General features: G+C 50.9%; 1 protein-coding gene across 1 annotated transcript in view; it reads right to left on the minus strand.

Moving 5' to 3' along the window:
* Positions 1-12220, minus strand: part of abr (ABR activator of RhoGEF and GTPase) — an 87815-nt gene extending 75595 nt beyond the window's left edge. Inside the window, exon 1 of the mRNA XM_067256798.1 lies at positions 11138-12220. Within this exon, the coding sequence (XP_067112899.1) occupies positions 11138-11978 (841 nt within the window). The 5' untranslated portion in view covers positions 11979-12220. The remainder of the gene's footprint in view (positions 1-11137) is intronic.
* Between the last annotated feature and the right edge of the window lie 1477 nt (positions 12221-13697).

The following is a 13697-nucleotide window of genomic DNA, read 5'->3' on the forward strand; positions in this document are numbered from 1 at the left end:
TCCCTATTTCTGTGACACCCCCTCTGATACACACACACACTATTTTTGATGTAGCCAAAGAGACAGCCTCAACACACACACACACACACACACACACAGTAAACTGCACCTTAAGAAAAACAATGTTTACAAACTAAAAGTGAGAAGCAAATTCCTATTTTCCCGAGCAGACAGCGGAGCAGCTAATGAACCAACCGCAGGGCTGTCGTATATCCCTCTCTCATATCTGGGGATGATATTAGCACACAAGCCTCACACCAGGCTTACCGTAGTCTAGTTCCTGGACATGAATCTGCCCGGATCAGGATGGAACACGGGGAAAGCCCTGTGTGCAGACCCTCCCCTGCTCCGATAACACAGAGACACTTAATGGCGTGTACGGGCTGGGGAGAAGGGCTCTCTAATTCCTAACACACCACAGTGCTGGGGGCAACAAACCCTCTTCCCTTTCCCCGCCTTCCCTCAGCCCTCTTCTCTCCTTCATCTCCCCCCTTTCAACCCCCTGAACCCCCTCTCTGAACATGGGGGGGGGGGGGGGGGGGGAGACAAGACTGGGGGGGGGAGGTCGGGGGGAGCTGAGGCAGAACAACTTCAATTAAGACACAAAGACTCACGGAGGATCCCTCCTCGCTGCACACTGGGCCTGGAGAGCGTCTCTTTGTCTGCACAGAGCCGGGGTTTAATGTGCCAGCTGGAACCACGCTCACGCGGGGCACACACACATTCGCACGCACGCACACGCACCCACACACACATACACGCACAGGGAAGAGGTAATAAACCGAGAGGTCACTTCTGAGAAAACACTCGTCTAAACCGTCGGATGTTCGTGTGTGCGCGCGCGTGTGTGTGTGTGTGAGTGCTCTCAGCTATGAATACCGTATGAAAATCTGTGTCAGTTGAACTAATGTACATCAATAGCTGTCGTTTTGAATACAGAAACCTGGAGTAGGGGCGGTATGCGAGGAGACGCACACACACTTGGATAATTCCAACTGACACACACACAGACACATTCTTGAACAGAGGGCGAAGCGGTGGGAGGCAGGGCTAACAGACAGACAGACACTAAGGGTGGCCGGATAACTGGGAGATAAGCAGCGTTTCATCAAATATGGAACGCCTCCCTCCTCCGTCCTCCGTCTGGGACGGCGGGGCTGTGTGCTCCCAGGCTGGCAGCCAGGTGTGTGTGTGTGTGTGTGCCACTCTCCTCCATGTTTCAGGGGCACGGGGAGAGAACCAACAGCCCCTTCATAGACATGCCCGTCATCATCGACTGAGAGAACCAAACAAGAAACACACACGCACACACTCTCTCTCTCTCACTCTCTCTCACACACCCACACACACCACGTGTCAGCCTTCCGTTGTGTCACAAACCTGGCAGCATGAAATATTAATAGGCAGACATGCTGTGTGGTAAAAAGGCCCATTACCCAGACTGTACAAGGTTGTGACAGACGCACAACGCACACACACACATATACATATACAGGGCCCTTCACCAGAACAGCTACCCCAGGAAGGAGAGCTCTAATTGTGCAGCTTCAAGACAACATCTGTGTGGTTAAAGACCAGAGCTTCCAGTCTCCAGTCGCTGTGTCTCCAAGCCTGAAGAGGAGGTCTGCTCTCCTGTCAGCCCAGAGCGGGGCCTTCCTCAGCCCCCCGCACCCACCCCCCATCTCCCCCCCGCCCTCCCAGGCAGGAGACACGCTCCTGGGTCATATTACCCCTCCAGTCCAGCCCTGGAGGTCTCCCTCCAGACCCACCACCCAGCATCTGCTCGCCCCTTCCTCACACACACGCAGCACACACACACACACACACACACACAAAGGTACTGTTCATGTTTTTGTCAGGATCCTCTCACCAGCACGTTTAATATAATCTATCTTCTCCAACCAGACCAGACCAGACTGGCTGTGGTACCAGGGTCTCTTCCCCTGCCAGGACCAGGCCTGTTAACTGGGCCCATCTGGTTCAGTCCCCAGTGAAGCACCCACCAGATCAATACTGTCGTCTGACTACCCTTCTGAGGCCTCCGTGATCGTGGATTTCGCTTCCAGGGAAAGAAAAGAAATCGGCGCATGGTTACTGTGGCGCGTTCAGGGCGGCGTGTTGCACTGAGCGCTTGATTCCCTGAGAGTCCTGAGTAAACACGTGGATTAGTGATGTGGAGATGACTAACTGGGCCGTGCCGGCGGATGAACACGGACGACAAAGAGACGGGCCGCCCCGCGAAATCAAACCAGGGGGCCCAGGACAAAGGCTGGTTAGCAGGCCATCACGGGGGGCAGGAAAGCACTAACCTGGGGAGGCAGTTTAGATTTGAATTCCCCCCTCCCCCACCCCAACACACACACACACGCACCACTCCAGGACCCATTTCTGCATTATTAAAGGCAGCAGCGCGGTTATGCCAAACCCTGCCTGGATAGGCAAACACTGGCTGTCGGTATGGGGAGGGGGATGGGGGGGTGACCTGTTGTGTGTGCGTGTGTGTGTGTGTGTATTCATGTGTATAATTAGCAAGCCATGCCACCAGCCAATCACCATGCTTTCATCCCCTCCCCTCTACTCTGCCTGGAAACCCCCCTTACCACCATGTGACCCCCCCCCCCCCCCCCCCCCCCATTGCCCCACTTCAGCCCCGCCCCTGGTCCTGTACCCCTCGGGGAACCAGCGAGGGATGGGGAGGTGAGAAGATGAAAAACAGGAGGGAGAGGGGGGAGGAGGCAGCCTGTCTGTATTCCAACACTCTTTTGGACGCCCCCCCCTCCCTTCTCTTCTGTCTCTCCAGGGCAGTCTCCACCAGGGGAGGGGGGGGGGGAAGTGTTGCCACGTTGCCCAGGCCACCCCCTCCATTCCCTGGGTTGATGTTCCCTCTGCTCCCCATGGGCTGCCTAAGACTGGAGACAGCCTAACCACCACTGGCACTGAGGGAGGGGAGGGTGTGTGTGTGTGTGTACGTGTGTATGCGTGTATGGGGGGGTTGGGCAGTGCTTCCCTCTAGTTTAATACACAGGAAGTAGACAGCTCTGGTTCCACATCAGTGGCTCCATCACCAGGGGAGAGAGAGAGAGAGAGAGAGAGAGAGAGAGAGAGAGAGAGAGAGAGAGAGAGAGAGAGAGAGAGAGAGAGAGAGAGAGAGAGAGAGAGAGAGAGAGAGAGAGAGAGAGAGAGAGAGAGAGAGAGAGAGAGAGAGAGAGAGAGAGAAATAAAATAAAGAGGGAGGGAGGGAGGGAGGGAGGGAGGGAGGGAGGGAGGGAGGGAGGGAGGGAGGGAGGGAGGGAGGGAGGGAGGGAGGGAGGGAGGGAGGGAGGGAGGGAGGAAAAGAGCGAGAGATGAAAAGTGGGCAAAGAGGTGGTGCATAAATGGTGCGCTGATGCCGAGAAGAGCTGAAGCCTACTAGAATCAGCTGTTCCTGAGAGCAGAAGGGAGGCTTGTACTGGCCTGGGTTCTGCCTGGCGCCAGAGACCTGCACTTGAACCTAGTCCCTCTGGGTTCATGAATTCTCTTTATCAGTGTATAACTGATGAGAACCACCTGCATTTGTTTACAGCAGGAGGAGACGGAAAGCCAGACATGAATACAGCACAATGAGCTACAGTTCCAGAGAAGTAACACACACACACACACACACACGTGCTCAAGCTCTGGTAGAAAGCTCCCGGCGAGGGGACCTGACATCAGGGCCTCATCCATCTGCATGATGGATCCTGAGCAGGTAGCACATTAGAACCAGCTCTCACCAGGGGGCACGTGCTCAACTGTGTGCCTGAGATGATGTTACATTTGGGTTTGGGGTGGGGGGTTGGTGGGAGGTGACAGGATGAGGGGTTGTGTTTTGAGAAGGGTGCTGCTGTCTGGTTGGGTCTGATGGAGGGGGATTCGGGTAGAGGTGGAGGGGGGGTGGGTGCTTTTCGTCCAATGTTGTCAGTTGTGTTTCTGAGTCTCTGGCGGTTAGCGGTTGGGGTCAGGATGTGGGGATGGAGAGAGGGAGGTAGAGAGAGAAAGAGAGCGAGAGTGAGTGAGAGAGCCCCTCTCCTATCTTTCCCTCCATCTCTCTCCCTCCATGTCTCTCTCTCTCTCTCCCCCCCCCCCCCATCTCTCTCCCACTCCCCGATCCCCTCTCTGTCTTCCCCTATCTCTCAGTGGGAGGTGGAGTGCTTCATTGAGCAGTTGTGTGCCATTACCACATCAGCATCATTACAACAGCAGTGATCCCCGCACACACGACTCTGACACCAGTGTTAATAGACCATGTTCTCAGGGCTGCAATCTAATGACGAGCGAAAGCTTGGTTGGGTTTTTAGAGAGAGCATGCTCGTGCATGTATGTGTGTGTGCGTGTGTGTGCGCGTGTGCGAGACGTCTGTATCCAAAAGCATGTGGCAGCCTTAGCCTGGCAGCCAAACCCGCTCCCCCTCCTCTATCGCTCTCCTCGTTTGCCCCCCCCCCCCCTCCCTGCCTCCCTCCATAGCTCTTCTTTATCCCCCTCCAGTGAAGTGCAGCAGGCCTGCTCTGTGCCGTGTGGGGATTACTGAGTCCTATCTGCCGTGTCCAGATAAGACAATAGCAGCCGGCCAGCCTCAGCCTCAGCCCAGGCCTTCTCACACCCTGATAACCTGAGATCTGCACGGCACACTTTGGCTTTGAAGCAGCCACACAGCAGGCTTCTGAAGAACAGGAGGACGCTCTAGCGCTCGGTGTGTGTGCTGTGTGTGAGTGTGAGTGTGAGTGTGAGTGTGAGAGAGAGAGAGAGAGAGAGAGAGAGAGAGAGAGAGAGAGAGAGAGAGAGAGAGAGAGAGAGAGAGAGAGAGAGAGAGAGAGTAGAGAGAGAGAGAGAGGAGAGAGAGAGAGAGAGAGAGAGAGAGAGAGAGGGGGGGGGGAGAAACAGAGAGAGAGAGAGAGAGAAAGAGAGAGCATGAGAGACAGTGAGAGACAGAGAGAGCCTGTGTTCATCCCGTGCTACCGAAATCACTTTGATCTATTGAGGTCAAATGTAGAAAAACCCCTGAATCGTGCCGTGATTGGGCAGACAGTGGATGAGGTGGTTTGGTTAACACACACACACACACACACACACACCTCATGTGATATTCATGTATTCATGCTATTTGCTCATCATTAGTGTTGGTTGTCATGCATGTGGGGTATGTCCCATTCCAGGGTACTGAGAGCTCCCACAGTAAAACACACCCTGCCCTGCTCTGACACCGTACAGCAGAGAGGAGACAAATGGCTTCATAACAACATCCATAAAAGGAGAGTGTGTATGTGTGGTGGGGCAGTTATACACATAACACCCCCTCACAAATTGCTTTCTGGGAATATCCATCATTGAGAGTGTGTGTGTGTGTGTGACGATGGGGGGTCCATTTGTCTTGATATCATTGCGCAGGTTTAACCCACACCTAGCTACAGCAGAGTATCATTCCCGAGGCTGGACAGTGTCCGGTGCTGTAGCTATGACGACCTGTACGGGCCGTTTCACGACAGACACCACCAAACACCCACCAGCTCTCACAGGTAGGCTGTCATTGGAGCGTACATCTCTACTGCCATCTGGTGTTTCAATGATGTCAACACGGCTACCGCAGGGCCCCCAAAAAAAGCTGATCATCATGTGTTCATGGGCTTTACGATGTGGTTTATATATAACAAGGATGAAATCCCCCCCCGGCCTACACCTAGTGCCTGGTAGAAACAGAACAGGAGACAGAACCACAGAGATCCCTCTTGTCTCTGTCAGGTAGTCGTCGTCCCCCAAAACCACCCCCCCCCACCAGAGGACAGGAAGCTGGCTAGCGTTAAGGGAGGGGAGCTGTTGTGGCTTGATGATCAAGAGTGAGAAGACACTGACGTTGGGGTGGGGGGGGGGGGGGGGGGGGGGGAGTACAGCATCCTGGGTATCCGGTATCACAGCACGACAGATGTCACGTCGGCAGGTCAGGTGGATTCCCAGCACGGTGACCGAGCACGGGGCGGGGGTGGGGGGGGGGTCTTCCTTCCCCAGACACAGGGACCATATCTACACTGGAAAATCCCCCCACTCACAAACCGATGTTTTTTTGCTTTGTTTTTTAAGGTCGTGGAGGGTGACCCTCGTGATCCTTCGGAGGGTTCCGGAGCACTCTCTGGCGCTTCCCCTTTTCTCCTGGCTCTGGCAGAAGTGAAAGTGATGAGGGACGCAGAGGGAGAGAACGTTGGGCAAGACGCCAGCAGCGCGCGAGACCGACAAGGAGAAGAGAGAGCAGACCTGCAGGTGTTCTCTCTCGTGAGCGCGGTGGTCGAGATGGGACGGCAAACCGTGAAGGAGTTGTTTTATGGTTTTAAAAAAAGAATAATAATTTGAAAAGAGTTGGAGCCACGCTGACCACAGACACACGATAAAGATATCTTCCTTCTGGCCTGACCCGTCCGGCTGCCTGGATGCCACACGACACTCGATACAGTAGCCATGGTAACACCAGGGGGGAGGGGAGGGAGGGGAGCTTGGCAGGGGTTGGGTCGTATTTCCAGAATGCATTAGGCCTGCAACAAGGCTGCTCACCCATAAAGATAAAGACAGGATCCTTATCAGCAGTGAGACCCAACAGCTCCACCCTGACGATCAGTGAGGCGGATGTTTGCGTCGGCATCCCCATTAGGGCTACTGACGATGGAGACCCACAGAGTGAGTGTGCCGTTGTTTTGCAACTTCGCCAGCCATGACTGAGAGTCCACGGGCTGGCTCCTTTCGAGAGACATTCGGAGATGTGACTGTTGGTGAAAACCCTTCAGACAGGCAGGAGGCCACCGGGGGGGGGGGGGGGGGGAGGATGGGGTGATCCAAGCCGACCAGAAGGACAGGCTGTGAAAGAGCTGCTCTGTGGGCGGCTGGGAGTCGTCCGACGCATACGTCAGCTCCCACAAGGCACCACACAGACCCCGCATGGCCTGCACATCCACCGGGTCTCCATGGTAGCAAAGGGCAGGCAGCCAATCAGCAGCCACGGTGGCTTCTCTGATTTCAGACTAGTGGGAGGTGAGAAAGGAAGGGGGGGGGGGGGGGGGTGGCGGGACCTGGTTCTTAAAGCAACACAATGGATAACTGTGTGTATGGGATGAGAGAGTGTGTGTGTGTGTGTGTGTTAGGGTGTCATGTCACGTTGATTACAGCAGGTGGTTGGTTTGCTATGGTCACCCCCAGTCACAGTCATAGAGTCATGCTCACGGTAGCTTCTGTCTAGGAGGCTGGCTTGTGCATAGCAGCTCAGATGACTGTTTGGGGATCTACTCGCTAACATGTTGGTTTTCTCTTAAAAGGAAGTTTCTGTCCATTTCTACTTCAACGAGTAGCTACTTCTAGTCGTGCGAAAATGTCACCTAGAAACGGTCAACGGCAGCAACGAGGACTATGAAAACGGACGTGACGACCAGGGCTTCCGACATAAAGTCACCACAGGGAAACCACAAGAAGTGTTGGGGGCGGAGCAGCAGGGAGAACGGTTATTTGTATGTCTTTGACTTTGTTTATGAGTCATCCAGAGTTCACTGTGGTGGTGGTGGGGGGGGGGGGGGGGCTTCCTCTCCTCTCCTCTGAGGAGATGAGGGGACAGGGAACAACAGCGAGGCGTTGACTAATGAAATGGCTGTTCCAGTCACTAACACTAATGACTTAGCAGGAGTTAGGGCCCCCCTGGGGAGAAGTCTGGACACAAACACAGGGAGAAGTGTGTGCATGGAGACATCCACACACACACACACATACACACACACACACACACAGGATGGGAACAAACAAAACTGTTTCATATCATAAAGGGAAAGATGCTCCATTGTAGTCTAAGACTGAAAGCAAAACAGCAAAATGGTTCAATCTGAGCACTGGCATTGAACCGTTTTCCTTTATTCTATCCACACACACACACAAGCCTTCACCCACCTTACACACAAGCACACAGCTACACACACCCACACAGGAGAGACCTAGGCCTGAAGATAAGACACTCAAAACCAACCAACAAACAGGTAGAACCAGCTGAGCTTTATGTGGTCTAGATTAGTCCGGGGGGGGAAAACAACAGCACAATGATATTCTCCACCACCATACGTGATGATCACCTGATCAGACAGTCAACCGTGGTCTCGGTTTCCTCAAATCCCTAAAAGACCCAGTCCCAGTCACTCTACACCCGTGTTTCTCCAGAGGGGACTGAATGTCTGTGGACAAGCATGTGACTGGACCAGACAGGAGGAACACTAGCACTGTACTTGGACGAGATGTGTTGACGTCCTGACTGGGAGATGTCATGGGAAATCACGGCGTGTCATCGTTCCCTGAGCCGGGCCAGGGGGACAGGAATCTGTGTCTTTCAGAACTTACAGCCTCTTCGGAGTCATTTCACTCCTCTCAAGGCAACCGTGGTTTCTGTGGAGGCTCTGTAGAATCTGACGCACAACTCCCTCGCACACTTGAGGATCTCCGGCACATACACACACATACCTCTGACACATACCTCTGGCTCTGACACACACAGGCTGTGTGTAACGGGTTTTTTTTACATACACACACATACCTCTGATACATACCTTTGACACACACATCCACAACTCTTACACACACACACACACACACACATCTTAACCATTTGCATAGATGACACCAGGGGGAAGCATCACGCCCACCTCCACATATCCCGTCTGTCACCTCAATCTACTCGCTGCTGCCAAGGCGACACACTGGTCTCCAAGGTAACGCTCAGCCAGGCCAGACAGTACCCGGTCTGTGTCGGTACCAAAGCCGAGCAGCTTGCAAACCCTTGTGAGAGAGACTCCCCAAGCGCCATCATTCATGTCAAAGACGCACGCCCATCCATTCTGGAGCCTCCGCAGGAGAAACTAAACTGTCGCAACCCAACAGAAAAACCCACAACCATGTGCTGTCATGCTGAGGTCTCGGTGCTCAGAGATAGGCACGCACAAACACTTGAATTACTTTTTTTTTTTGCCGTTTTCCAGGCAGGCAGGCTCTGCAGGGCGGGTCTAGACATGCCCCCTACACATTCTAAGTCCTGGGATCCGAGTCACAGACTCAGGCAGCGTGGAGGACGGCGTGAGGCCTGCAGCATGCAGGGGGATCACTGGGTATGGCAACCACTGGCCTGTGGGCCACATCTAGCCTGCAAGCAACTTTTTCTACCGCCTACTATTGCTATAAGGCATTTACAAAACAAATGCTAACTCTAAAAGACCTATATATGTAAATGTCCCGAACTGCCTCCAAAACATCCCAGTACACATTGTCACACGTGTGCACACACAGGCACTAGGCCCGAGCCACATGCTGGGTTTTCCCACAGGGTCCACAGGGTCCACAGGGTCCACAGGGTCCACAGGGTCCACAGGGTCCCCGGTGAATACAGAAGCAGGGACAGACAGAAGAAGTGGGAGTCAGGTGGCTGAGCGGTTAGGGAATCGGGCTAGTAATCTGAAGGTTGCCAGTTCGATTCCCGGCCATGCAAAATGATGTGTCCCTGGGCAAGGCCCTTCACCCTACTTGCCTCGGGGGGAATGTCCCTGTACTTACTGTAAGTCGCTCTGGATAAGAGCGTCTGCTAAATGACTAAATGTAAATGTGCATGACAACATTTAATGAGGTACACAAAAAAGTTCCAACTTTCAAATGATGTCATAGGTAATACAAATCGATGTATTATCTGTGGTGTACATCCCCATGCAGTAAATAACTGTCCAGGCTTCAGAACAGCCGTCTGCCATGACAGAGGGGGAACAGAGGAAGTCTGCGAGATCTTGGGTGCAACGCATGCTGTACAGGAGTTGCGAAAGGAAACCATACCTAATCCTGTCAGCTGTATTATACGGGTCTACGCTTCGCAGTGATCTGGCACGACAGGAAATTGATTCTGCAGTCACAAGTTTCACGACGGAGAATTTGTTTTTTAGTCAAACGGACTTTCACGATCCAAAATAGTTAGAAGACCCTCAAGCTGCAATGATTTGTAAAAACAGGTTCAAAAGATTAGCTTTTTTTTCATCCAACTCATAGATCCTGCTGGTTGACTTCGCTATCACAGATACACCAAGACCACTGTCATCAGCCTGGCGACAGTGTGTGGGAGGACTGCGATTCCCATAAAACCATATGTTTAGGACAACCACTGGTCCTGCAAATTAAAATGCACACACACACACACACCCCACCAGATGTTCCATCCACTCAGTCTGCAATCAACCCCCCCACCCCTTACTCCAGATTTAGAGCTTGAGTCACCCAACACTGCTGTTTGAGTTAAGGCCTTCTCTAACACTTGTTTTTCCACAGGACACATCTCCACTGTCCACCTTATTAAACAACAAAGAGAAGAGGAACTTAACTAGGAGGTTAAAAGCATGCAAATGGAAACCACAAGAGTTCTAGGAGTGCACCCAGGGCGTCAATGCAGTGTACCCTCACAAGAGCCAGGATGGGGGAAAGGGAGGGCACGGAATCAGCACACCATCCTCCTTCCTGACCATCATAGCACAGGTGATGATGTCACGAATGAAGGAGGCTCTTGCGACGGCTCGTATCCAACACTTCCTCTTGCAGCCTTTGTTTTGCCCTTTTTTTTTCTCCTCAGAGCACAGCCCAGCACAATGGTCTGGACCTCACGGAGGGTGAGTCAAATTGGGGGGTCAATAGGTTCCTGAAAGTCTTCTTTTGTGTCTCCTTCATCAATCATTCACCCCTCTCATTGAAGGGATGACACAAGCACAGCCTGACAACCTGAGCAGACAATCCTAACTTTCTTCAAGAAAATTAACAGCAGATGACTTGGTGAATCTAGCATCCTGATTACAATGCTTTAATGTTGACTGTCAAGCATGCAAATGACGAGCTACAATGGCCATGGTCTATACCGCTCCTAGGCATCATTTAAGCATTGTTCAGAGCACAATCTATGATTAAGTAAACTGTTACAACCTATCAACCTATTATTCCCATTGCTTCATTAATTTCCTGCAGTGACAGCTGACATGCTAAGCTCTGCACGAAACAATAGGTGGTGTGCTTTATGTCAGATTAGCATGGACAACACGTAGGCCTATACTGTCCCACAAAAGCACATGTGCAGATAAAGATAACTTACCCGAGGAGGAATCTTCGTGGTCCGAACTCAAGTAGCCATCACTTCGTCTCTCTGGAGTGCTGCACCCCGACCCGCGAGATGCCTTGCCGAACGTCTGCATGCATGACGGTGACAGCCTCCCCTCGTCGCTGGAGTCGAAGTCCCTGCTCATGCGGAAAGGGCGCAGGGCGTCCCGGTGTAAATTTGTTCTCTGGCTCTCTCGGGGGTTCGTCTTCGGAGTCACAAGGTTACTCTTGACGAAATTCTCATTCAGCTCCACATCCTCATATTCGTGATCACTCGCGTCCCCAATGTCGTCAGATGGGCTCGGTTTCCCAACAGAGTTTCCGACCTGTGGAGGGACTGCTGGTAGGGCTATATCCCCTTTCTGAAAGCTGGGTTTCCGCGGAGGCACAGGGACAGGTTTACCTGTCCGAGTGCTGATCCTACTCATGTCTCGCACCACTGGGCTGATGACATTGTCTTGGTCTGTGCTGCCCTTGCTACCTGGAGCCTGTTGTTTCGTGCTATCAAATGCTCGCATACTAGCCCTGTCTACCTTATCGTTTGTTCGCAGGGACTTTTGTTCATTATCTTTTTTTGCAGTGTCGATGTTCAGGTTTTCATCCTTCCTATGCCACCTCTCCTCGTCGTAACTTTTTTTCTGTCGCGCGAGAGTGGTCTGTAGGTAGATTACCTTGAATTTCTCCTCCGATAGTGCCTGCTGAAGCGTTTTAAGATTCGCTTTACATTTCTCAAGTTCTGCCTCAATGTCATCCATCGACTTTAAATCCATTTGAGGTACTTCTCCATTCGGAAATTCATTCCTCCAATGTTTCTCGAATTCCTCCTGTTCCCACATCTTGTCGTCTCGGAAGACGAGCAATTTTGGTGTGTGTTAAAATGTATCCACCCTTGTTTATCAACAGTGGAATTTGTGTCGCGTTTGCAACCTTTTACTATAAACTATAAACAATCTTTGCTACAAAATGTCCATTCTCTCTCCACTACTTTCTCGTAATGGTACACAGACACTTGTTCATCTCTCCCACGCATAGGGTACGATACCGAGTTTGCGCGTACGATGGCGAAGGGGCCGCCGACCATCGGCTGAAAGCACGGAGTTCTGACCAGGTTTCAAGTTATCGCCCTCCAATAGAGTATGTTGGTTCACCAGCTCAAACTAGAATGTGATTTAGAAGCAGGCTATAAACGTTGAAAGTGTTAGCAAACCTTTCAGCTATAAATTCCCTGAACTCCTTCTTCAGGCTTGGTGTAGGTATACGCCAAAGTTCAAAACAGACAGTCCCAAAGTTTACCACAGGAACTTTCGTGCTTCCGGTATCGAGATAGACGGTAGGATGACGTTGTAGTTTGCAATGCATTTAAAATAAATAAATGCTAAATATTTAAGCCGTGTGGTTAAAACGTATCTTTTAAATTGGTGTGTTAAAGTGTTCCTGACTAATAACCCTTCAAACAAGAAGAATACTTAAGAACCATTTCACACCTGTTGACACTTGCATTTCTGTACTAATTTGTGGTCAATGTTAGTCAACACCGATTCGTTTTATGGGTCACATTTACAACGAGGTGAAGGAGTGGTTCAGACCCAAGTAATTGTAGTTCACTAACATTCGTTGCATTTGAGCGTTATACATTATGCTTTCAGGTGGGGTCAGGTAGGTCGTCGTATCAGAATTACCTTGTTTCTTTAGAGTAGGCTAACTTACAACTGACAGAGCTCTGGGTTGGGAGATAAATATCACTCCTTACTCTTCCTCATCGTTCATAAAACCCATCATAAAAGCAAGAATGTGTCAGATACAACATACTTCCTTTATAGAACAATTTATATAGATATAAAACAACTCTTATTTTCCAATTGGGGAGGGTTAAACTAACTGCATTAAGTCATCTCCGATCCACATATCTGAATATTTGAAATCCAGCCAAGCAGGATTCTTCCAGTAAACCAAAGCAGTACTGCTAATCAACAGTGACCAGAAGGGAGTAGGTGGCCAGTGGTGATTTTGAGAGCCCATCTGGAGCTGTGCCCAGAACTAAAGTATCATTCTCCTAAAAGCTTTCTTTTTCCTGTGGGTATCATTGATTCCCTGTCAATACTAAGTTGAGAGCCTGGTAAGATTACCATACTGAATAGAGAAGGGAGGGTGTGTGGAGAGCAGTGAGTCTAGACTTAAGTGCTGGGAGAGGGTGAAGTACTAACATTACAGGAAGTGTGAACTGTGTACTAGTCAATTCTTATTTGACAACTGTCTGGTATGTAGAAACACCAATGCTAACTATTCAGGGCAAACATTATCTATGATAAACGTTAATGATACTTCCTCTAGTCTAGTGTACTGAAAGCAATGAGCAGGATAATGGTGACAACATTTGTAACAAGATATTGAATCAAAAAGCTTCACAGTGTAGAGACAACAAATTCTGACATTGTGCAATATCACAATGTTAGATATATAACCTCAAGTATGTACAAATACAGGAAGAGAACAAACGTAGAATACATCATAAGGAACTAACAGTATGAACAATTCAAATGAACTTTATAAGATTT

This window comes from Osmerus mordax, chromosome 19 (assembly GCF_038355195.1).
Source record: "Osmerus mordax isolate fOsmMor3 chromosome 19, fOsmMor3.pri, whole genome shotgun sequence".
Classification (NCBI taxonomy): Eukaryota; Metazoa; Chordata; class Actinopteri; order Osmeriformes; family Osmeridae; genus Osmerus; species Osmerus mordax.